The sequence below is a fragment of the Phalacrocorax carbo genome, chromosome 5 (genome assembly GCF_963921805.1).
Source record: "Phalacrocorax carbo chromosome 5, bPhaCar2.1, whole genome shotgun sequence".
Lineage (NCBI taxonomy): Eukaryota > Metazoa > Chordata > Aves > Suliformes > Phalacrocoracidae > Phalacrocorax > Phalacrocorax carbo.
Genome location: NC_087517.1, coordinates 70,883,797 through 70,905,740, shown reverse-complemented (window position 1 = coordinate 70,905,740; position 21,944 = coordinate 70,883,797). Strand labels below are relative to the sequence as shown.

Genomic DNA, 21,944 nt, shown 5'->3' with positions numbered 1-21,944 from the left:
AAAGCGCTGCTCCTGAAGTCCACACAGCAAAGGCAGCGCTCCTCGGAGAAAGGAGAGCAGAACTGAGCACTAGCAACACCGGGACAGGGAGATGTACAGAAATAAAGTATGGACCAAGAGGAAAAAAGCCTCATTGGAAATCATTTGTGCTTTGGGGTACATGCAGATCCCAGCAGCCATAGTTCGCTTTCTCTCTCAAGGGTTTACCTGGAGTAATAGCAGCAATACAGAGATTGGCTTGTAGGGAAAAGGCAGGATTATTTATTGGTTTTGCTTCTCTACCAGGAGATACATATCTTGCTGCAATCCTGTGCTGTTGCACTAAGTTGAGAAGGTGAGAAAAACATCAGTGACCCAAGCTCCTTCTGCTGCATGCCTGTCTTGGACACTCCTGAGCTTTTTACTGGAAGTTAAACACTCAACAGCCTGCGTCTGCCCTGTAGCTACCCCCAAAATGAGAAAAGCAGGAGCAGCAGGAATTCAGTGCTGATAGATCAGAAGGTGCAAATGCACACAGCCATATTCTCAGACAGTGGAAACCAGCCCAGCTTTTGGTTGCCAGGTGGGAGAAGAGATTGCTTGGTGGGAAGTGTCAATCTAGGCTAGAGCATCAAACACTTTACTCCCCACGCTGCGTGGAAATGGTGCACTCACTTTGCTGAATTGGGGCTTTATGGCAGGACCATAACTGAAGACAATATTGCTGAAAGATAAGGGGGGGCTGAGGGAGGAGGGGTCCAACGCACTAAGGTGCTGTCACCCCATGAAGTCAATACAGAGGTCAGCAGGCTTTCTAGCTCAAGCCTGGACTCATAAGGCAAGCACAGCAGAGCTGACTTGCTCTCGTCTGCATCTCAGCTCTAGGTGAAGCTTGAAAGATGGTATTTTAGCAGCAAAAGAGCCTGCTGGGCTCCTCATGAATGGAGGCAGGCAGCATGCAAAGGGCTTGCACCTGAGACGAGAGGAGCAGAGAAACGGCGGTGCCATCTGGCACTTGGAGGCAATGCTGACCTCCTTCAGCAGCAATGACAAAAGGGACACCTTGAGCCCTGCTGGACAAGGGAAACGGTGGGAACCACGTGCTGACCCCACATCCAGCACCCCTGTAATGATACCCATTGCTGCCAAAAGCCTGGAGACCTGGAAATACCCCTGGCATTTTGTAGGCAGGTCCTGGGAGGAGCCCTCCTTTTCCCTGACAGATAGGAGACAGCCAGCTAAAGAAGTACGGCACAATTAGCAGTTTTATGACACAGAAACGTTGATGACAAAGTCCTTCAGTAAAGAACATGTGATCAGTCCTTGCTTACCAGTGGCAGAGGAAACGGCAGCTCCCAAGCACGTAAACTCCTGGCTGCTGGCAGGACGAGGACCGTGGTGGCCTGTGCCAACTCCTTGTCCTGGGAGCACGGGGTCTGGCACGGCAGAGAGCAGAGCCAAGCCCTGAAGCGAGCTCCTGGATACAGTCATACGAGCAACTGCAGAGTCAGGATGACTTGGGCTGTCTTATGCCCCGCAGCTGGAATCAAACAGTAACACCCTGAAGGGAACAGCCCAGCAGTCAGGGCTGGCTTATTTACCCACCAAGGGGAGATGAACACTGGGTTGTGTAACTAAATTGCTACTGCGAGCTGGACTAACTGCTCCAAAGTCAGTTCAGCAACATCTCTGCTGTACCTGCAGCCAGGTTGGGAAATGTGATGTAAGGGACCCCAGAGGGAACAGGCAGGAAGGTGGAGACATGGGACACATTTTCCCCCCCACCCAAAATCCTAAGTGATATTTCAAGGTCTCCCTGGAGGGTTGAATTAGCTGTAATCTCTTCCAGCTTTAGTCTGCATTCAGACAAGCAGGACAGGCAACTTCATCGTCCTTGCATTCCAGTTTCCCACCTGCACAGAAAGATGGGCTTCATGGCAGGAAAACAGCTGAGATTCCCCCATTTTTGGAGGGAGAGGCGGCCTATTTTCATTATATGTCATTGTCATCCTCTGTCACTGCATCTGTGTGAGACACTCTCAATTCTGCAGCTGGGAGCGATGAGCTCTCTGAGGCAAAGGACACTCACAGCCCTCTGTGGTGATCATCCTTGTCATAATCTTCCTCCTCCTCCTCCTCGTCTTCCTTCTCCTCCTCGTCTTCCTTCTCCTCCTCGTCTTCCTTCTCCTCCTCGTCTTCCTTCTCCTCCTCATTCTGCAGATCTTCGTCACTGTCATCATCACCATCTGCTGCGTTGTACTCAATCACTTCAACGCTCCCTCCAGCATCTGGATCTATATCAGTCTTAAACCACACAGCTTTGTAGCCATCATCCTCCACGTGCCTGCCTGTCTTGAGGATAACCTTCAGTTCTTTCTCATGCTCAGCCTCTTCTTCTGCTTCTTCCTTTTTCTCTTCCTGGTCAAAGGTGACGGTGGAAACTATAGAAACCTTTGGGAGGCTATCAATTCCTTCCGTGTTGGAAGAGGGCAAGGAAAATGCTGGCTGCTCCAGCACATGTGCCACTGACTGGACACTGCCGTTTTCTGACATCTCATGCTGCTTGGTACTCACTTCTGGGTGATCATCTTGCTTGAAAGATCGGTTCTGGTAACCCCCAGATATTTCCTTGGAGGACTACAGGAGGAAAGACACCTTGTGATTGTAGTGAAAGGAAAAGAAACATTGTGGGGGGAAAAGGGGTGGCTGAAGGGTCTGAGCTCCTGCTCAGAAATGCTTCAGCTTCTTTTGCTCTTAAACCTCTTTGAAGCCTGGGAAAGATACAAGTCCCCAGAACAGCTCTTTTTTTATTGACTCCGTTTCTGGACTTTTTTCAGATAAGCATAGGCGTGTTTTCCGGGAGGGCTGAGCACCAGCAATGCACACCGATTTGTACCTAATCCACCTGAGGTATTACTTTGGAGTGGGATTTACCTCACTCAGGGTGAAGGACTGCTGTTATTCACCTGAGCTACGTGCTCTGGATTTGCGTTGTCGTCAGTGGAGTCTAGGCTTTTCACAGTCCCATCCTAAGGCTGAGACCAGCATCTGGTCAGACAAATTACACCGTAAATCTCAAAGTAACCAGACTGCCAGGGCTAATAGCTCAAGTGCAGACAACTGTCTAAGTCCAGGCTTTAGGATAGGGTTTGAAGGGACCTTCCTCTCCATTGGCCATAGAGGGAGGGCGAACAGCCGTTTATACCAGAGACATCTGTGTTTCAGAGACCACCTCTGATATGTGTCACATTCATCCTAGGTTTTGTGCTCCATGGAGCTGTGGTCCTCTCCTTACCACGCCTGCTCATCATCTACCACATGGCTCCAGCCTCAGGGGGCAGAAAAGAACAACGAAAAGCAACACCAAAGCGATGCTGCCTTTGCAAACGTTGTCTCAGGAGCGATTCACACAAATGTGTAGTATTTGGGCAGCCCATCCATGCTTTAAAACCTCCTCAGATCCCACTTCCTAACTTTAAGAAATTCTTAAAGTGAGTCAGGTACAAACAAGGCATGCACTTACCTTTCTGCTTATTAGGTATTTGACTGGTTTTCCATATCGTTTAATTATCATCACTCCAAGGAAGACTAAGGCAATTAATAGCAGTGCTGCTAACGTACCACCTAAGATGGCCATATCCTGAGCAGTGTATATCTTATCAGAGGAGGTTACAGCTATAAAAAAAAAAAACAAACAAAAACACCAAACCAGTGTTACAAAGCCTAAAAACGGCAGCTAGCTTTTTTAACACAACACGTCATTGTGGGAGAAGCTCCAACTGATTTTTGAAGGGCAAAGCAGCATCCTGTGCTTCAGAATGTGGCAGTGATGTATTTTATGCCACAGAAGGCCATTTGTTTGCTGTCCTGAAAGCAGAGGGGTTTTTTTAAGGTGACCACTCACAGAATATTATAACTTCCAACAAGTTACATGAAGTGGAAATAGCATCCCTTTACAGGACAACGACTTTACCCCATGACTTAAGTAAGCTAATATATACGTGACTGTATTAGGCAAGCGGATGTTACATGGAGCAAAGATAGGTAGATCTTGTACTTTCCCACTTCACCCCCTCACAGCAGCATGCAAACACGAGGGGTTTGTACAGATGTGTGTGAAAATGCAAAGCTTCCTTTAATCCGGAACATCACCTCTGATACTGATGAGCACATTAAAAAAGGAAATAAAAAAGCATAATAGGAAATAGAAAAAGCATAAGAAGGGCCACAGGACAGGAAACCCTTTCCTGCCCTTTTGTAGCTGTAGCAATATACACCAGCCTTCTCAGGAGCGGCTTATGCTTTCAGCCACCGGTCAGTATAAGCATATTTGTACGGAGATCAACACTGGAGTGGAAAGACATTAACTTCCTCAGGGTTAATAATCTTTGCTTGCTGTTGTCAGTGGGATTCTTTATTTTTAAGTTTTCCAGCTTCATTTTGTAGGGTAAATTAATCTCTTTGAAGTTTAATGATTAATGAAACACAGTTTTATTCTCCCACTGACCTGTTTATGACAATGGACTTTGAGTATTCCCTCCGCATTTGATTGCGCCCTCGGTTTATTATTAATATATTGGCGACGGTTTAGGACATTGGTGTATTTTTGCTTCTTAATCTTGTCTGCTAGGGAGCCACAGCCCACAGAGCTGATGTGAAACTCCTTGACCCCTAATTTCTGTGCTGTGCAGCACGCAGTGCCTCTGTGAAAGCTAGCTCAGCATCGTGGAAAGACTCACCTTGAGATCCGTGTGAGCTGGCTGCGACACCAGCGTCAGTAACTAGAGGCCAATGTACAGTTACCGCTTCCCAGAAGAAGAATATATTGAAAACAACTCTAGTTTCTCCCTGGATATTGGAACGCTCAGTAAAGCACCCTCCACCTCATTGCATGCACAGTCCTTAACACCACCCCTTAGAGCTGAGGGTTAAATATCCTACAGAATGGCCAGGCAAATGGTAACCTCAGCTCTGTTCAGGCCATTCCTGGGTGCTGGCTATATATATATATAGCATATTAAAAAGCACAATTCCTCTCATAGGCTCTGAGCCATTCAGTGTCATTTCAATCTACTTTTCCACATAGTCACCAGAATCATTATTTTGTGGGGTTTAAATAGCAAGGGCAACATTTAGAAGTTGCATAGAAGTGCTGATACATCTGTTCGGAGCGTTTGCAGCTCTGTGTATTGACACCTGAACCAGCTTTCTGCTGAGCTGGACTATGCCCTTACATTGGGTTCAGGCAGTTTTTATGCAGCCAGTGTTTTTAGCTGTGAAGTGACACTACCTTTAGGGAGTTCAAATTTACACCCAGGAGCCCACTTTGCTTTTTTCCCCTCCAGAAATCCCCATGATGGTCATGGTTCAGAGAGTGAAGCAATGGAAAAGCCCAACTGGGAACTTCAATCACACATCATCATGTAGAAACCAATGGAGTCTGGGCATTATCTGCCTACCCTGATGTGAAAATGCATGATACCAGTTCATCTTAATCTGAAGCATAAGAAGCTTCATAAGGTTCAAATCAAACTGCTTTAGATCTGTTTTGGAGCCATTTCTAAGAAGTATGGAAATGTAAGTTATTTTTACATCAACAAAGCCAAATGATGGCTGGAGGGTTCTGCATGTAGCCTCACGTCTATCTTGTTTCTCATGGGTCATTTCTCCTGGTAAGACCTTAAAATCTTGGAGTATAAGAACTTGACCTGAGTAGAATATGCCTTGGCTCATGAGGAAGCTTGGCTTTGTGGGGGTGTGCCAACCTCTCTACCCTGCATAAGGCAGGAAATAATGTTGCAGCTTTCTCTGTCCTTGGCTAAAAAAAAAAGAGAAATGATGTACCAAGGCTTCAGGGCAACCCTCCTTTGCTGTGATAAGGTGTCCTGGGTTATTTCTGAGCCACAAACCAGCATGAATCAATGCCAGATTTAGCTTTGGAATAACAAGAAAAGACGCTACAATACACAGCACTACTTAAAGTCTCAGGAGGCTGTTTGAGGCATGTGGTGACCATATCATAAGGATGTCATTTGAGTGTTTCTGTCTTATAGCCATCGTAGAACCTCCTGTAGGTATGGGGCTGCCCTCAGCCCAGGCCCACAGACTTCAGTGGGTGACGTGTCATTGCCAGTTTGCCCACAGAAGTGGAAAAAACTCCCCAGTCATCTCCATAAAGCAGAAAGCAAAGAGACATCCAGCCTACCTGCAGCAAGGATGACCTCCACCACGACTACAGTGCTCGCCTCCTGCAGGCTCACCATATCTTTTCCAACAGCCTGTGTGAACAAGAGAAAGAGATAGCTTAGGGACTTCCCAGATCTCCAGCTCCCTCTCAGGGTATGTGATGGGCCCTTTGTGGACAAAATACCTTGTCCATACCCTCACGACATCCTCACACCAGCCCTGTGTTGTAGCTGGACAATCCGGTCACAGAGGAAGAAGAGCTCTGAAGCTTCCCTGTCCCGGGGCAGAAGCAGGTGCATCGTTCACGTACAGCTTTGCAGCCCAGTGCTGTACACAGATAATGAGGTAGTGCGGGGCGGGCAGCAGCATGCGTTGGCACCTCTCCGCCCTGCCTGTGTAGCTAAAACAATGCTACAGTCAAGCTGGCTCAGATACCTCCGCAGGGCATGGCATTGTGCTGGGCAAGTCCTGGGGAGCTAGCTGTCACAGGCACATGGACATAGTGAACATCTGGCTTCTTAGAGTCTAACATTATTCACTGCTTCCTTTGATCTGAGCAAAAAAAAGGACTGGATTTGCCAAAGGACTTCCAAGTCTGGGGCTGCAGCCTTTAGAGCTGGGGTATATGCCAGCAATCCTACCTTACCTGTACCTACACACCAGCCTCCTACCCGCTTGCTCACCCTCCTGTTTTTGTTAATCAGAATCAGAGCGTGGGAGGGCAGCTCCTAAATTCTCCCCAGTTGACTTTTTGCTTGTCTCAAATTATATTTTCCACAGGATTGGAGAAACAATTTTACAGCTACCACCAGATAGATATAGCCTGTATCTCACACAGAGTAAATTTGCTATCACTCTGTCTCCCTCCATCACCAAACATTTATGATGCAAATGGCTGGGACAAGGACTGTCCTTTCATTATACCCCTTACCTAATGGGGTTCATCCCTTGGTGCTTCTCTACCAGAAGCTACTCCTTCCTTCCATGATAATGAGAAAAATTTGCCTTACCTCAATGGTTACAGCTCCCGGTGACTTCAGCATCGTGTTTGTCAGGATGAGTCCATCTTTGGTTGCGATGAAATCAGTGCTGTTTCTTATGTAGTACTTAATGTTTGGGTTGACTTTCTGAAAAGCCAGAAGAGTGAATGATTAAACCACACTGTGCTTTGTGTGCATCTTTGTAACAAGCCGTTGGCAGGACTTGTCAGATACACCTAAAGAAAGAGCAGGTGTATAGTGCAATAAATAAATCTGACTGAAGAGATGAGAAAGGTTGAACTCACATGTATTCACCCTGTTGCTCAGAGTTCAAGACTGTATCCTAAAAGTGTTGCCTCCAGAAAAAAAATCCCATGTCTTACCCAGCTTGTGATTGTATCTTTAGTATTTGCCCAAGCAAAACTCATCTATGCAAGCGACCCTGTAAATTTGATCAGCGCCAAAGGGGGATGTACATGGAGAATAACACTTGTGCTGAGGTCTGCACAATTTTTTATTTTGTGTCTAGGCTGTTATCCCTCTGCTAGGGCCCCTAGACTTGTTACGGAAGCCTTGGCGTCAATAAAACTAGTTTTTTATTTATATAATATTATAAATATATAATATTTTTATTTATATAATAGGGTGGGATGGGACTGGCTGGTCAGTAGGTCTCTTCCCCTTTCCTTCTCCCAGTACATTGTTCGAGAATGGCTCTCTCAAAATGACCCCTCACAGGGAGAAGGTTATCAATTTCCTGCCCAGGACTGCAGGTCCTTGCTAGCCTGCTGACTTCGGACTGGCTCCTCTTCCCAGGTCAGTCCACAAGTATCTCTCCTTGACCTGGCAGAGAGAGGACACCTCTGCCTGGGATCCTGCCACCCCAAACTCTTTCAGGAGACACTTTACCCAGCCCTAATTCAGATCTGGCCCCGTATGTGCTAACCCTGGGCCTTCCTCAGCATGCTGCTTTGCAGCGGATCAGCTCACCTACATAGATCTGGGCAGAACTGGCTTTTGGAAGAGAGGAGTCCAGCAGCTTCTCCACATTACATCACACCATAAGCGGTTCTGATCTATGTGGAATTTCCAGGGAAATATAATACGGAACACTAGAGAAAAACACGTGTTTGCCTCTCCCCACCTCCCCTTCCTCAGGGTTTCTCGTCCTGCTTTAAGCCTGAAGCAGTGAGAAAGAATGCTGTGCATTTTCAGTTTCTTACATTAGGAAAATCATCATCCACTGCTGTTATCATCAGTGGGGTTGAAGGATTACCAGCTTGGAAGACAAAGCTTCTCGGTGCCAGACCAACAAATGTTGTCCCATTGTAGATCCTGCTCTCGAAGTACGGTGGATAATCACTTTTACTGATGACCTTAATCTCTACACTGACTATGGAGTATTTCTGTATGTTGTTGACCTGGGTGGCCTGGAAAGAGAGAGAGAAATGTTAACCTTTTCCTATTAGTGAGGAGACATAAAAGGATAGGCTTGAGCTGAAGCCCACTGCAACCCATGGGGTTCTTTCCATCATTTTCAGTAAGCTTTGAGCCAGGCCTATCGCAGGTGGCCTCATGGTTTGGAGTCCTTGTGTTTTAGCTTGCTTCTGCTGTTGGCTCTCCACACGGTCTTGGTCTAGCCCCGACGTCTAGACATGACCCTCCATAAGGGCCATGGCTGGACAAACTGCCACGCTCCAGTACAGAGCAGTGAGATCCCAGCACCAGCAGAGTCTGCTCATCTTCATGAGGGTACTGGGTCTGTACGTGCAGGGAGTGTTTTTCAACGCCCTCCTTTCCTTGAGCTGAGGCCAAAAGAGGAGCTTGTCTCTAGGGCTGAGTTATGTTAACTACTGTAACACAAGCTCCAGTCATGCCTGAAGAAAGCCTTCCAGTTATGCTCCTACATACTTCAACTCACCAGGACGTCCCCATTCTGTTAATTTGCTTTGATGTTGCAACCCACACGTAAGGAAAAACATCTCTTAACTTCTGCAAGGGCTTTGCATGTAGGTTGGTACAAGCCACTGACCAAATACTAGGCCCTTGCAAAAGACAGGGTGTAACCGAGTTAGCTTTAACTATTGATGTAATTGATTCCTGTCACATCAAGACTGCTGCTTGCTAGAGAGCCAGCTATGCTGGGTTGTTGTTTTCTGCAAAGCCATCGGACTTACCATGACTTGCAATAGGTACGAGTCTGGGGAAGTTGCTGCTTTGTTCATAGTTAGATTCCCTGTGTCTGCATCCACTGAAAATATGTTATCTGTATCCCCTAAAGAAAACGGAAAAGCTATTCAATCATCAGATACCTTCATAAAGTGACCTGGAGCTCATTGACTCATTTTTTCACGTTTTAGTGACAATACCCGCAGGGGATACTGCTGCTTCCCTCGCCTGCCTGGCGGCTCCAAGGGCTGGGAGTGCTGGCCCAGGATTCAGAGGGACTCAACAGACAAAAAGCACTGAGAAGATGTACGTGAACCCAACCAGATGAGGCAGGACAGCAAAGCTTTGTGTTTCTGATGCCTAGGCACGGATATAGCCAGCTTAAATTCTGCTAAACGCCTAGAGCCCAGCGGCTCTGGTGCCGTTTGAGGACTGAAGGTCTCCAGTTCCCTAACCTGAACCCAAACCCTAACCAAACCCAAACTGCACTTCAGGAGAGGTAAGGGAAGGGTTATTCCTATTGTAAAGGCAAGAAACAAATCTGCAAAGAATAGTTGGGTGGGGATTCATCTTGAATAGCTCCAGGCATGTAAAGGGAAGACATCTCTACTTGACCTTGTTACTTATATTGTGAAGAGAAAATAGCATCTCAGTGCATGATTTATCTGACTTACTGCGAATGTTGGCCTCAACGTGAGCAGCATTCTGCTCTGGAAATGCTTATTTCTCTCTACTGACTACAGAAGGAGCCTAGACGCAGAAACCTGCTTGTATTGATGTAGGGGGAGAAATCAGCTTCCTACACCTCTGTGTTTGAACCATAAAAACATCTATGTTGGATATATGTTAAAATATAAGCAAAATTTTTAGTTCTCTTCCTCACTCTGAGACACTGTGGGCTGTATTTAGACAAGGACCCGCCAGTCTGGGGTCCCCTATGGACTGCACGGTAGGGAGGCCACACTTCATCCAAAATGCCAGTGGTGTTTAAGGTTCTTTAATGTATTTATTATCAGGAGGATATTCACATATGTGGTGCCATGTGGCATAGGTAAAGGGAGATGGACAAGTGATCGCTCCACCTGACCAATATGATCTACCTTTGCCTTGATTGTTATTCAAAACATCACTATTAGTTAGAAAAAGAAAAACAGAAAAAAAATCCTTTGAATTAAATAAATGGCCCAGTCAATGATTGGGCAATCAGTTGACTGTATTCAAGTAATCTTTTTTGAAATCAAGACTAAAACAGGCCAGATTAGACAGTGGCAATGTGCTGGGGAATAAAAACATAATTTTTGGCAATGAATGAAAATTATGCTGATGGTGTGGGAGTTCTAGGTTCAGCTCAAAGACTAAATGAAAATGGCGTCACCAGACTGGCAAAATCAAGTCTAAAAGCTTAAAGATAAAACATGTCTCACCTCCCAAAAAAGCAAAGTCCTTTTGAAATAGATTTCATGGAGATTGGTTTGTGGGACTGTAATTCTCTCTTTCTCCCTCTCTGTAGTCTGTTTCTTCTACTTAACCCACTGTGTTCTGTGGATCCAGTTATATTTCTGTGGCAGGAACAGAGGGGCAAATCCCCAGGCACTCAACTCTCAAGAGCCGTGGAGGGTATCTCCTCTTGGCAGGTAACGTAGGGGACACATGAGCAAAGCAGTTTGTGGCAGGTGACAAGTTCTACTCACCACCAACAATCCTGTACACAATCTTTTCATTTAAAGTGTAGTCAGGGTCGATGGCATAGATAGGCCCCGGCTCTAGGATGAGCGGCTCCGTCTGCAATAACAAGGCAAAGCATTACATGTCATGCTACAGCGCCAAATCAGCATTTGCGGCATTCTCCCGTCCCAGCGTGGCTCTGGTGGTTTTGCCTGGGCAGGACAGCATTTATTGCTGGGAAATGGCTCTAACAGGGCAGAGGTGGGACAGCCCAGAGCAAAGGGTTTTCCAGCTCTCCCTTCTTCTGTGATGTGCTGCTGCGGGTGGGGGAACCTCCACTCTCCCTGTCATGCTGAACCATCTGCATTTATGACCGGAGATCAGCACGAGCTCATGGAAATTATTAGGCACTACCCACTGGGAAGAGCATCAAGGATGCTGGATGCTGTTTGATCATGCCTGCTTACCGTCATCTCGGAGATATTGACCCTCCCAGTGTAGGGGCTGCTGATGCAGATGCTATTGTCTGCGTTAATGAAGGTGCAGGGTAAGAACCAGGGTGGTTTGGTGTCAGCTTGTGTAATAAATATGTTTATTGTTGTGGTAGCTGTGTTGGTGATGTTGGTGCTTCTCACAGGCCTGTCCTGTACCAGAAGCAAAGCATACTCATGAGATGCAAGTTTTATCGCCAAAAGAGCCCATCTGCAAAAGCCGGCGGCCCAGGCTATTTTAGCTGCTATAACTCCACTCTAAGGCTTAGCAATTTATGTGAGATTAACTAAAGCAGTGAATTCTCGCATTCTGCTGACAAAGGTGTGCAGGATGCAAGGCTGGACAGTCGCTGTGTAATTATGGAGGGTGGAAGGCTGCTCCCAATTCACCGCCTTCGGTATCCACCCTCCCTCCTGCCATCCCAGAGACCTCCCGTTTCGACCCACCCTTCAGTTAGGAGAGGCTTGGGCAAACAAGGCATTTTTTCCCTCCTAAAGCACTTACCCTTGCATACAAGACCAATGTTGTCCAATTAAATTTGTCATAGTCCAGTGCTTTTTGTAAATAAATTTCTGGGTTATTAACTCCTTTTATGGCAAAATAACTGTCTGTGTCCTGGGGGAGAAAAAAAGGAAAAGCCCTACTAGCAGACTTGGTCAGACACGTTTGAAACGCAGCTCATTGCTGTGCTTGTCATCCCAACCAGACCTTTAAGCCTGGGAACGTGGGGCGGGGGCGGTACTGTGAGGGTGCCAGATCTATTTAATCTTTGGGATTGCACACTGGCGTTGCCTGGCTTGTCAGAAAGGTTTGTTCGTGTTCCTGGGAGTTTTCTTGTCCAAGATCCCCTGCTTTGCCTGCCTACCTACTCAGCAGGTCCCAGATGAAATCTTTTACCTCGTTTATTTCCTACACTCAACAGGTTGCCAACAATCCTTGATTTTGGGTCCGTGCCAGCCAAGCAATCTCACATCATCCATGCGCAAAACAGACCAAAGATGGCTCAGCCTCTGAGAGCTGGCAAGATCACTTGCCTTAGGCTAGCACAGCTGAACTTTGGAAGCAACTGTAAAGCTGAATTGAAATAACATAAGTTGCACTTTACTCTATAACCTTCTGCACTCGCTTTGGGTCTCCTTTAATCTTATGTCTTGCCTAAAATTCATCTGAACTTCTGCATCCCCCTGGATTTACACCCATGTGAGTACAACGCCTGATCCCACAGCTGAAACTTAAAAACTTGGGCTTTCTGTTCACAACCCTTCAAATCCCTGGGGTGATGGAGGCAGAATGTCAGACGCTGCCTGCTCGCTCCACAATGCTTTTTAACAATGTAAATATGCATGTTTTTTTTCTCTTGAATGTACTTTTTTTAAGTTTCTAGCCCTGGCACTCTAGGCTGGCGTCAGTTCAACTGCGCGTACAATTCACTTCCCATGTTATCAAGCAACTCCCTTAAGGGAAATAAACTAAGGCACTAAACTGGACCTGGGGAAAGTGGAGTTGGCCTTTGGCTTTGCCAAAGACTCTGTGTGGCCTTGGGCAGCTCATGTTATCCCCGCTCTGCACGGACACTGTGGCAAACAGGACAATAACTCCTCCTTTCCCTGTCTGACTCAACACCACAGTTCTGAACTCTGTGAGGTCCAAAGGTCTCTTCTGATATGTTTACAGACCATCCCAAGAAGACTTCCCTGGGTCATACGGCTCAGAATATCCTAGATGAAAGGTTAATCTGCGTAACAGAAGCGAAAGCAGTTAAAAGAATTCAGTACCTGCGATGTTGATTGCTCTGTTCTGCTAAACCAACGCTTGGTTTTTGCAAAAGACATACCTCTTCCAGAGAGCTAAATGCAGTACAGTGACCTTAGCCTCAAGGCTGGGGTTCTTCTGAATTAAACACAAAGACTTCCAGAGCTACCATTTTTTCCCCAAAGAACAAAGATGCTCACCGGCTCTATTGTTGTGAGTTCGTAAAATATGGTGTCCAGGTCAGCATCCCTAGCGCTTAAATCTTGACGGGCTACAATGGTTGCATTCACTTTTGTATCCTGAAACAAAGTTGCTGTGGTTATTCTCTGTGTGAAATGGGCTGAAAGCTTCTCCCCGCTAACCCTTCCTTAGTCCCCCCGCGCTGGGTGACCCAGTGCCCGCTACACTTCCGTAAAGTGCTTACCTCGGGAACAACTTTGGTGAGATTCGTGTGCTTAAACACCGGGCTGTTATCGTTCACGTTGAGAATGGTCACAAGAATTTCCAAAGAATTGCTCTGCAGAAAGGGTAGAGCGAGAGAATTGTTCGGGGCTGATCCTGATTCGCAGAGCGGCCAGAGGGGATGGTCTGAGGAGCACAGCTGGGTCAGGGCTGGACGGGGCTGGGGCTTGCAGCCAGCCCATAGTGTGTGTGGGGGGGGTTGGGGGCCTGTTCCCACGCCCTCCCCACTCGCAGAGCCTCGGGCGCTCTGACTGCGAGAGGAGTGCGTATGTCCGCAAAGAAAAGGACATCTCCTCGTCCCGGTCTGTGGACTAGGAAGAGCTGCGGGAACTACGTGCTGCCCGTGTAACAGGGCTGAGTGTCTGGGAGAGCACTCACCTGCCCGGCAGCGCTCCGACAAGTCAGGTACACCAGCAGCAACGTGTCTTTCTGTACGCAAAAACAAAAACCCAGCTATTGTAGAAAAAAGCCAAAATGTACTAATTCTCCCTAACGTAAGCGAGCCAAACACACACATTGCTGAATCAGAAATGCTGCGGGGCTTTATCTCGTTTTCAGGCAAATCTAACTTTTCCTTTCTTTCCTTTGCAGCCAGCCATCGGTGCTGGGATCTCGTTTATGAGCCAAAGCAGACCCATCTTCCAGCTTCTCTCCCGGTGACCCCTGTAAAGCGTCGGCAGAGCTAACTGGCCATTTTGTCACACTTAAGGTCAATTCAGACAGAGATCTCTCTTTAATTTGAATGAAACAGAAATTTCCATGCAGCAAGTACAGTGTCGCTTGCAGGGTATTAACTCTGTTCTTTGCTCAAACAAAGGTCGGTTTTTACAGTAGGGGAAAGGCAGCTTAAGGATGCCTGTGGCTGTGTACAGAGTGCTCCAGGAAGGTAAAATAATTCAGCAGCAACCTAACCGAACACACACTTTTTATATTTTATACTGCCTTTATGCTTCACACAAGAGCACCTCGCTGCTCAGAGCTGTTTTCTACAGGCAAGCAGGGATCATTTTACATGACTCCTGGAGAGCTCTGGGCGCTACAGTTGTTCACGTTACTCGCTTTAAAACTTCCCCTTGCCTTGATTCATACAGGCTCATCGAAGGAAGGTGACAGCAGGCATCCCATCCATCCCCCTCCTCCCTACACTCTGCTTGTGGAAGGGCTGACCTCCCAAGCAGCGAGCTCAAACCCAGCTGACATAGGTCTATTTTTCAAAGTTATTTCCTAGATCCTTTAGACACAGGTTGAGAACCCCTGGAAGTCCAAGACCCCAGGCTGAAACTCACTACAGCCCAGCGTTACCCATCTCATCCTTACAGCCTGCCAGCTAAAGGCTTACCTCATAGTCCACACCTCGGATCAGCTGCAGCTCGGATCCCTGTATAGTGAAAAAGCCGGCATCGGGGGAAGCAGGATCAATCATTACAGCGAAGCCTGGCTCCACACGGATAGTGGTCACCACGTAGCCAGGAGGGTTATTTTCATAAACCATCGGTTTGCTATTATTGACAGAACATCCTGGAAAAAACACAGAAATGAGACACAAAATTGCCCAGGGACTCACATCGTGACAGAGTTGGGTGAGAGGCAAGACCCCTCCGGTTGCCACTGAGAAAAGCTGCCTCGGAGTAAGAGCGTAAACGTCTCCCACCTGTGAGGGCACGACCTGCTGCCGCGGGGGTTCTTCCCCTGTGGTCACGGACCTCCTGCAAGAGCTTACCTTGCTGCTGTGCTGAAACCTGCGCTACGAAGGGCAGCAGAAGGAGCACAGAGGTGAGGAGCCCGTGAGGAACAGCCATGGTGAGCTGCCAGTTGTTGAAAAAAGTCCCTGTTTCTGATTACGCTGGTGCACTGTTTCTCCCAGCGCTGACTTCTGCATTCCCTGCTTCAAGAAGGCAAAAAACCATTGGCTGGCTGGAGTGGATTGCTGCGGTTCAACCTTTGCCTCTTTGCCTCATTGGATGACTTGTTGAAAGATATTTACCTGTCACAGAACATGATAACACCAATTCCTGTTTCTATTTTTGTTCCTGGGTCTTTCCTGTCCTAAACTCTCTGTAGCAACAAGGATATGTTCGAAGCATTTCAGAATTCAAAGCCAAGCTCCCCAAGATGAGCATGGAGGACAAGGGCTGACACTTGGGAAGCTGTCTGCGTACTCCAGCCTCTCCTAGCGGGGAGGAATTAGGCGATTTATGTTTCTGATGTGCCAGAGATAGGGTCTGGTTTGGTCAGATATTTTCCTGGAAAAAGGCATAATGGTGCTACTATACCCCTTATATCTTATTTATTTTAGCCAGGCTTTTTCTGCATGGCCGCATTCCCTTTTATAACAGGTTTTGCTCTCCAGCCCGTGACTTACAGTTTCTCTCTTCTAGCTGCAGTCTGTCACGGTGCTCCTGGAAAACAGATTTAAAAAGAAATAAAAAGCCAGCTCTCAAATGCCTTATCTTTATTTCTGGAAAAGGCAAAGGTTTCAGTGAAGTCAAAGCCATCTTGGCTGCTCTTCTGTTTGGATGGTAAAGGAAGGAGCTAGGCCCTGTGGAAGTCCTTGGGTTCAGATAATCAGTTCTGCTTCTAAGAGAACCTTGTTGTTCCCAGCCACCCTACAGCACCCTCGCAAGGTGAGCAGAGCAGATCCAGAGACAGCGACCAGCGACCGCTGCAGCCCAGCGATTACCCAGCAACTCCGCAGGGACGACGCGTGCCCCTGCTACTGGTTCCCAGCAGCGGCTCCTCGCAGGCGCCCTCCCAGAACCTCCACCCAGGCTCCGGTTACCTACGTCTTCCTGAAGCATCAATAGCATGCTGTTCTGCTGCCTTAGCCTGTCCTTTTCTGAGCCTGCATGAACTTTTCCAAGCCAAATACCACGTGGCAAGGCGTTTGGCTGCTTGGGTAAAGGAGCACCGTTGGTTTTAACTTGCCCATTGTGTGGGAGGAGAAAGGGGACAGCTGCTCTCGCTGCTCCTTTTAAAATCCCAGTTGATTTCAGAATGTTTTCAGATGCTGCATTTTAGCCGGGTGGCCGTTAGTGGCTTAACAAAATACAGACCGTCAACACTCTGAGAGGCCTCTTTCCTAGCAGAGATTTCCTATGGACTGAAATAAACAAATGCTAAAGTCCGTGAGAGCAGCATTTCAGCATCACAGTAAGGGAATGGGTGCTTAGGTGCACGTTCGAGAGGGACTGGCTCCTTTGCAGGTGTCATGTGCATCGTAAGTGGTGAATGATGGTGCAGGATGGACCAGGCAGTTCTGCGGTAGCACACACGATCGCAGCTGAAGACACCTTATTTTAGAGCTGCTCTTCAAAACCTGTTGGTTTTACAGGAAAGGTATTGTTGCTGCTCTGTCAGAGGGAATCCTCCAGGCAGCGCAGGGCAGCGATAACAAGTAAATCTCATTAAATCGTGGGAACAAATTCCTCCTAGTGGAGCTTTGTCTTTAGCGACTATGAGAAAGCCGGGACAGTAAATACAGGGGCAGAATTGAGAGGAAACAATATTTACAGCGTGTATCTACCTTGAGTAGCTCTCAGTACATTTCTTTGCAATAAAATCTAGCACCTGCCTAAGGTCCTGCTAAATGGAAGCCCTGATGCTGGCCTCTTTGTGCAGCTGGATTGTGAGCAGCGCTGAGTGCCGGCCATGGAAGATGTGGCCAGGGATCCAGCTCGTGCCAGCATGCCTCGTGTGGGGGAAGCCTGGCACGATACTTCTCCCCCACCCCCGCACCCCTAATGGTCCAACACCTAGTAGCGGCGCCGCCCTTGTCACCGTTTCCCAAAGAGCAGCCAAAGCACAGGCGTAGCTAACGAATCTTTATTTCACTTCAGAAGGAGGCAGCCAGATGATAGCACGAAGTGGAAGTCATGTGCTTCATTCAGGCTCCATCTACTGACACCAGTTCACACTGACATATATTTCACTCTTGATAATCTAAGAGGTTTTGCTGGGGTTTGGTTGCTTTCTAGAATTTTTATTTGCTGATCTGAAGAGTTTTTCCTAAGCAAATTCAATAGTTTCCTTTTTTATTTCCAAGGCTATATACACGCAAAACCGTCTCCTTGGCTGCTTCTTTGTCTTCACCTTCAGTCGAAATTGTATCTTCTTTCATGTCTGCAACCATCTGCTTAGAGATGGGGCAAACATACTGGCTGGTAATTGCAGCAGCTTCCCTGGCATCGCTCTCCGAGTGGCTGTTGGGAGGGAAAAGTCATCGCTGGGGACACAGACTGTAGCAAGTGTGACAAGGCCACCTTGTAAAATTCAGAGACGACTCCAGGGAGCAGAAGCGTGACAGAGGGACCCGGGCCACGGCTGCCGGCAGCCAGGCACCCCGCCAACGACAGGGAAGCCTGCTGGTGTTATCATCCCCATTTATTCTGGGCAACATGGACAAGAGGTACTAAGGGCCAGCATATTCCTCCTAATTCTAGTGATTTAACAATGAGATGTCTAAGTGAAAGCGGTTGGTCGCGGGGAAGAGACAATGTCCAGGTGCTGGGACAGCCCACCCTGAGGTGTGTGTTTGACTCCATAACTGAATCAAGACAGGGTAGCAAAGGCTTTCCCTTTTAACTGTTAGAGCAGGTTTCCAAATGGGATGAACAATTGTTTCAGTCCAGGATGACAACTCAATGATTAGAAAAATCATAAGGTATGACTTCATTTCCCTGGGTTTTATTATTTTTAATAACTGGCTTTTATATAGTACTTCTTAGCTGTAAATCAATGCCAGGTTTGCTTTAGGTAAGGCAAGAGTGAGTGCCAGGTGGGCTTGGCATGTAGAAACAGAGACCACCACGAATGCAGGCCTGGAAATCAACGGAGACTGCACACAGCCGTGTGCCACCTTGCAGTTAGACTAAATAAAGCATTTACCTTTCTAGCTCTGCACACCCACCCCTGGGAGTGTGGTAGCTGGCCGAGTGACAGGAGGTACAAAACTGTGACGGAGGGAGGGCTGCAGTTCAGCAATAACCGTCCTGAGACAGTGCCTCAGCTGACGGGGAATGAGGCAGAAGTGATTCTAAAATATGGACAATTTAATGATCTTCCACCCTTCCCCTTCTCAAGGATATTTTTGAGGATATCAGGTGAGCCCTTCTGATCTGCTGCATTACATCAGAGCTCTCCACTTGGGGCAAAAACCGGGCACTTGCAAGTTACTAAAAGTTCTCTTTTGGCTTGATATCGTGGTGATCAGGGCCATAAAGGTGACAAATCTGTCCCACCTACCTGCTGTTTAGAAAGCTCTGGTACAACCACATAAAGCAAAGCTCCTCGTGGCTGTTTTCTTCCTCTCTCCCCTGCACATCTGTGTTGACTGGGCCTGGAGAGCTGGTTTAGATAAAGAAAATTAATAATAACTTTAAAAAGCCAAATAATGTAACCACCACAGATGTAAAGCAGCACTGCTGTCTGGAAGGCACATTCCCCCCCCACCAAGCTGCCCTGTGGTCCGTGCTCTGTTAACCTGCTGAGTGTCACCGTAGCTGTGCAGGAAGAAAAAGAAGTACCGTCTTCAAATCAGGCTCAGATGCTTTCTGGCTGGTGAAGGGACAGGTTTTAATACACACTTGCACTCTGCCTCATTCCCCAGTGCTGGTATGTCCTTCCGCCCATGGATACATACCTTTTTCCAGCATTTGGAAATTAAAAATCTGCTGCATCTGGCAGGGTTTTGCGTGCCCCAGAAAATACCAAAGCACCCTGGACATATAGGAAGGAGGCAGTGTGCTATGTCTCTGCCTTGAAAAAAGGACCAAGCTTGAAGGAAACCTCTCCAGGCAGCGCTCTCCCTTCATAACATACCGGCGGCAAGGGCAGCAGCAGTTGTGAGCCACATGCTGTAACTGATGATGTGCTTCTATACATGGCTTCAGTGGAGGCTAGTGGCCTCATATTTCAGCTGGATGAAAGACCCCAGATTGGCCATATATATGATTAAGTCTAAAGCTTTACCAGTTTGGCAGTCAGAGCCATGGGTGGGGACGATGAAACCCAGAGATCTTCCTCATTCTGCTACAGAGCCCATTTATCTAAAAACATTTTCTCAGGTGCTTTATCTGAAGTAGGTAAATCGCCTATAATGTTCCCCAAAAGGCTAAATCAAAATGCAAAGAATCCCAGGCTGTGATCTGATGTAAAGTTTTGTGTCCTACGGATTAAGCTTGATATGCATGAGCAAGAGGTAATGTTGGTTTATACTTAGAAATGGCCTCAGTGGGGTTTGTGTCCTGCTCTGCCCACTGTGACGGGCAGGGGAGGCTGATGGGGTATTCTGCTGTTGCACAGCAGCTTCAGGCAGAGCCTAGCAGGAGGAGACCCAAGCCCGGGCCCAGTTGCCCTTGCCTCGAGTTTTCCAAACCACTGGCCACGCCACCCCCCTTTCCTTGGAGCTGAGACCTGCCTCCCTGCAGCCTGCACGGCCCAAGCCGCCTTCCCACTCCCCAGGAAGCAGAGCTCTTACCTGCGCTTGCGGCCCATGAGATTTTGAATGAATTTCTGAACCTGAGCGTTTCCTCTCATCTTGCTGTATTCGCTGGTGAACAGTCCGTCTGAGTGCCTCTGGGACCTGTGTCAGGGAAAACAGAGTACAACGGCTGCTCCTCCCAGCCATGTGATGTGGGACTTCTCACAAGACATGGATATTTCTCTCTTCCCACCATTGCGGAGCCCAGTATCCCTCCCCTTCTCCTCTTCTGTCTTCTTTCATCCCAGGCATGTTCTGGAAGAGGCCAGTGCTCAGGCTGGCTCTGGAGCTAGAGACAGCTCAGCCCCATGGGCATCCCCCTCATTGCTGGGATCCCATCTCCCGCTGGAGACTTCCACGCCCCAGGGGGCTGGTTCTGGCTGGTCCTTACCTCTCCTTGAGGCCCACCAGGTGTTTGACCAGCTGCTGCACGTAGGCGTTGCCGTTCATCTTGCTGAGCTCGCTGTGGAAGAGCCCATCAGCATGTCTCTCAGTCCTGGAGGTTAGAAGAGAGAAAAGAGCTGAAAAGGCATGGTTTTAAGACCAGAGAACAGGCACTTAAAACTGCTCCCTTAAGGAAAGAGGGTCCCAAACAAAGATGGGCAAGAATTTGTGCCAATCTGGTAAAGTTTCACAAAAAAAGGGCAAATCTTACAGGAGTTTAAAAGAAATATCTCGCCAACCATCGCACAGAAGGACTACCTGCACTTGCTTCTTACTAAGGCAATCACCTTACCGTAAGGATGTGGGGTGTGAGGGTGACACTGATTCAGCACAGAAGGCCTGCGTGTGTGCGCACAGGTACAGTGCTGGGGACGCTGGGCCAGGCACTGGTTGGGGCCGTGGAAGGGCTGCAAAGGAGCCTCAAATCTGTCCTCTTCCAGCCTAAGTCCTTTAGTCTCTCTGTGCTTTCACTGCCCCTGCCAAGTGCGGGGAGAGACAACCCTGCCAAAGCCTCACACGCGAGACTGTGAACTGAAAAGATTGACCATTTTTTGTTATGTTTTCATGGGACTGGGCTATTTGAAACAGAAACCTCTACCTCTATCAGCCTGTGTAAGCATCTAGAGGGAAAACAGACTCAATAGAGCCTTTTTACTGTAGTTTGATCTGTTTGGGGTCCCGATTTTTCTCCCGAATAAAGTCAAATCAGTGTTTCCACTCTTAAGCAAGAAAAAATATTTACAACATTTGTACTCATTTAACTAAATAAATTTAGAGAAGAAAAAAAAAACCCCAACAGCCAAGCAGCTGCAAGTTCTGGAAGAAGATAAAAGGCTGAGTTTATAGCTAGCAGGCTTTTTGAACAAAAAAGCCATGGAGAAAAAGGATGCAGAGGCACAAGAAATGCTTACCTCTCCTGGGACGGAAGAGATGCTGAGAGGTGTGACAGGACAATCATGGGAATAATTAGCTGCCACAGACCAGTCATGAAGGAAGCCATGTTCTCTCCTGAATTAAAGCACAAGGTTTTATGAGCAGCAGAACAAATTACCTCGGTCTTTGGTACAGTTCACATGGCACACGGAAGGCACTGCTCTATAAATAACACCACTCTAGCTAAATCAGGCAGGAATTCCTGCCAGCAGAGATAGCATCTCTTTAGAATACAAATGATGAACAATTCAAATCATTCATGTTGCCAGTTAGTTGGATGTTGTTTGCAGTTGTTGTCCCACCACCACCACGCAGCCCCGGAGCACGGGTCTGAGGCTGGCTGTGTGAGACCATGCTTGTGCTGGGGTTTTGCTGTGACTCAGTCTAATATGCCTTGATTACGC

General features: G+C 47.6%; 2 protein-coding genes across 2 annotated transcripts; both read right to left on the bottom strand.

Moving 5' to 3' along the window:
* Positions 1-1,226: 1,226 nt before the first annotated feature.
* CDHR5 (cadherin related family member 5) lies at positions 1,227-15,589 on the bottom strand. Its single transcript, XM_064453092.1, has 14 exons — positions 15,406-15,589; positions 15,025-15,203; positions 14,064-14,114; positions 13,648-13,740; positions 13,424-13,522; positions 11,976-12,086; positions 11,447-11,623; positions 11,006-11,096; positions 9,323-9,420; positions 8,369-8,575; positions 7,176-7,292; positions 6,185-6,257; positions 3,503-3,654; positions 1,227-2,616 (listed from the first exon to the last, which is right to left on the bottom strand). The coding sequence occupies exons 1-14, from the start codon at positions 15,482-15,484 to the stop codon at positions 2,065-2,067; spliced, it is 2,079 nt and encodes a 692-aa protein (XP_064309162.1). The 5' UTR covers positions 15,485-15,589; the 3' UTR covers positions 1,227-2,064.
* A 2,038-nt stretch (positions 15,590-17,627) lies between these two features.
* Positions 17,628-21,607, bottom strand: LOC104040199 (Secretin). The gene is made up of 5 exons (XM_009501009.2): positions 21,519-21,607; positions 20,555-20,659; positions 20,161-20,265; positions 18,927-19,028; positions 17,628-17,884 (listed from the first exon to the last, which is right to left on the bottom strand). Exons 1-5 carry the CDS (start codon positions 21,605-21,607, stop codon positions 17,701-17,703), a joined length of 585 nt encoding a protein of 194 aa, XP_009499304.1. The 3' UTR covers positions 17,628-17,700.
* Between the last annotated feature and the right edge of the window lie 337 nt (positions 21,608-21,944).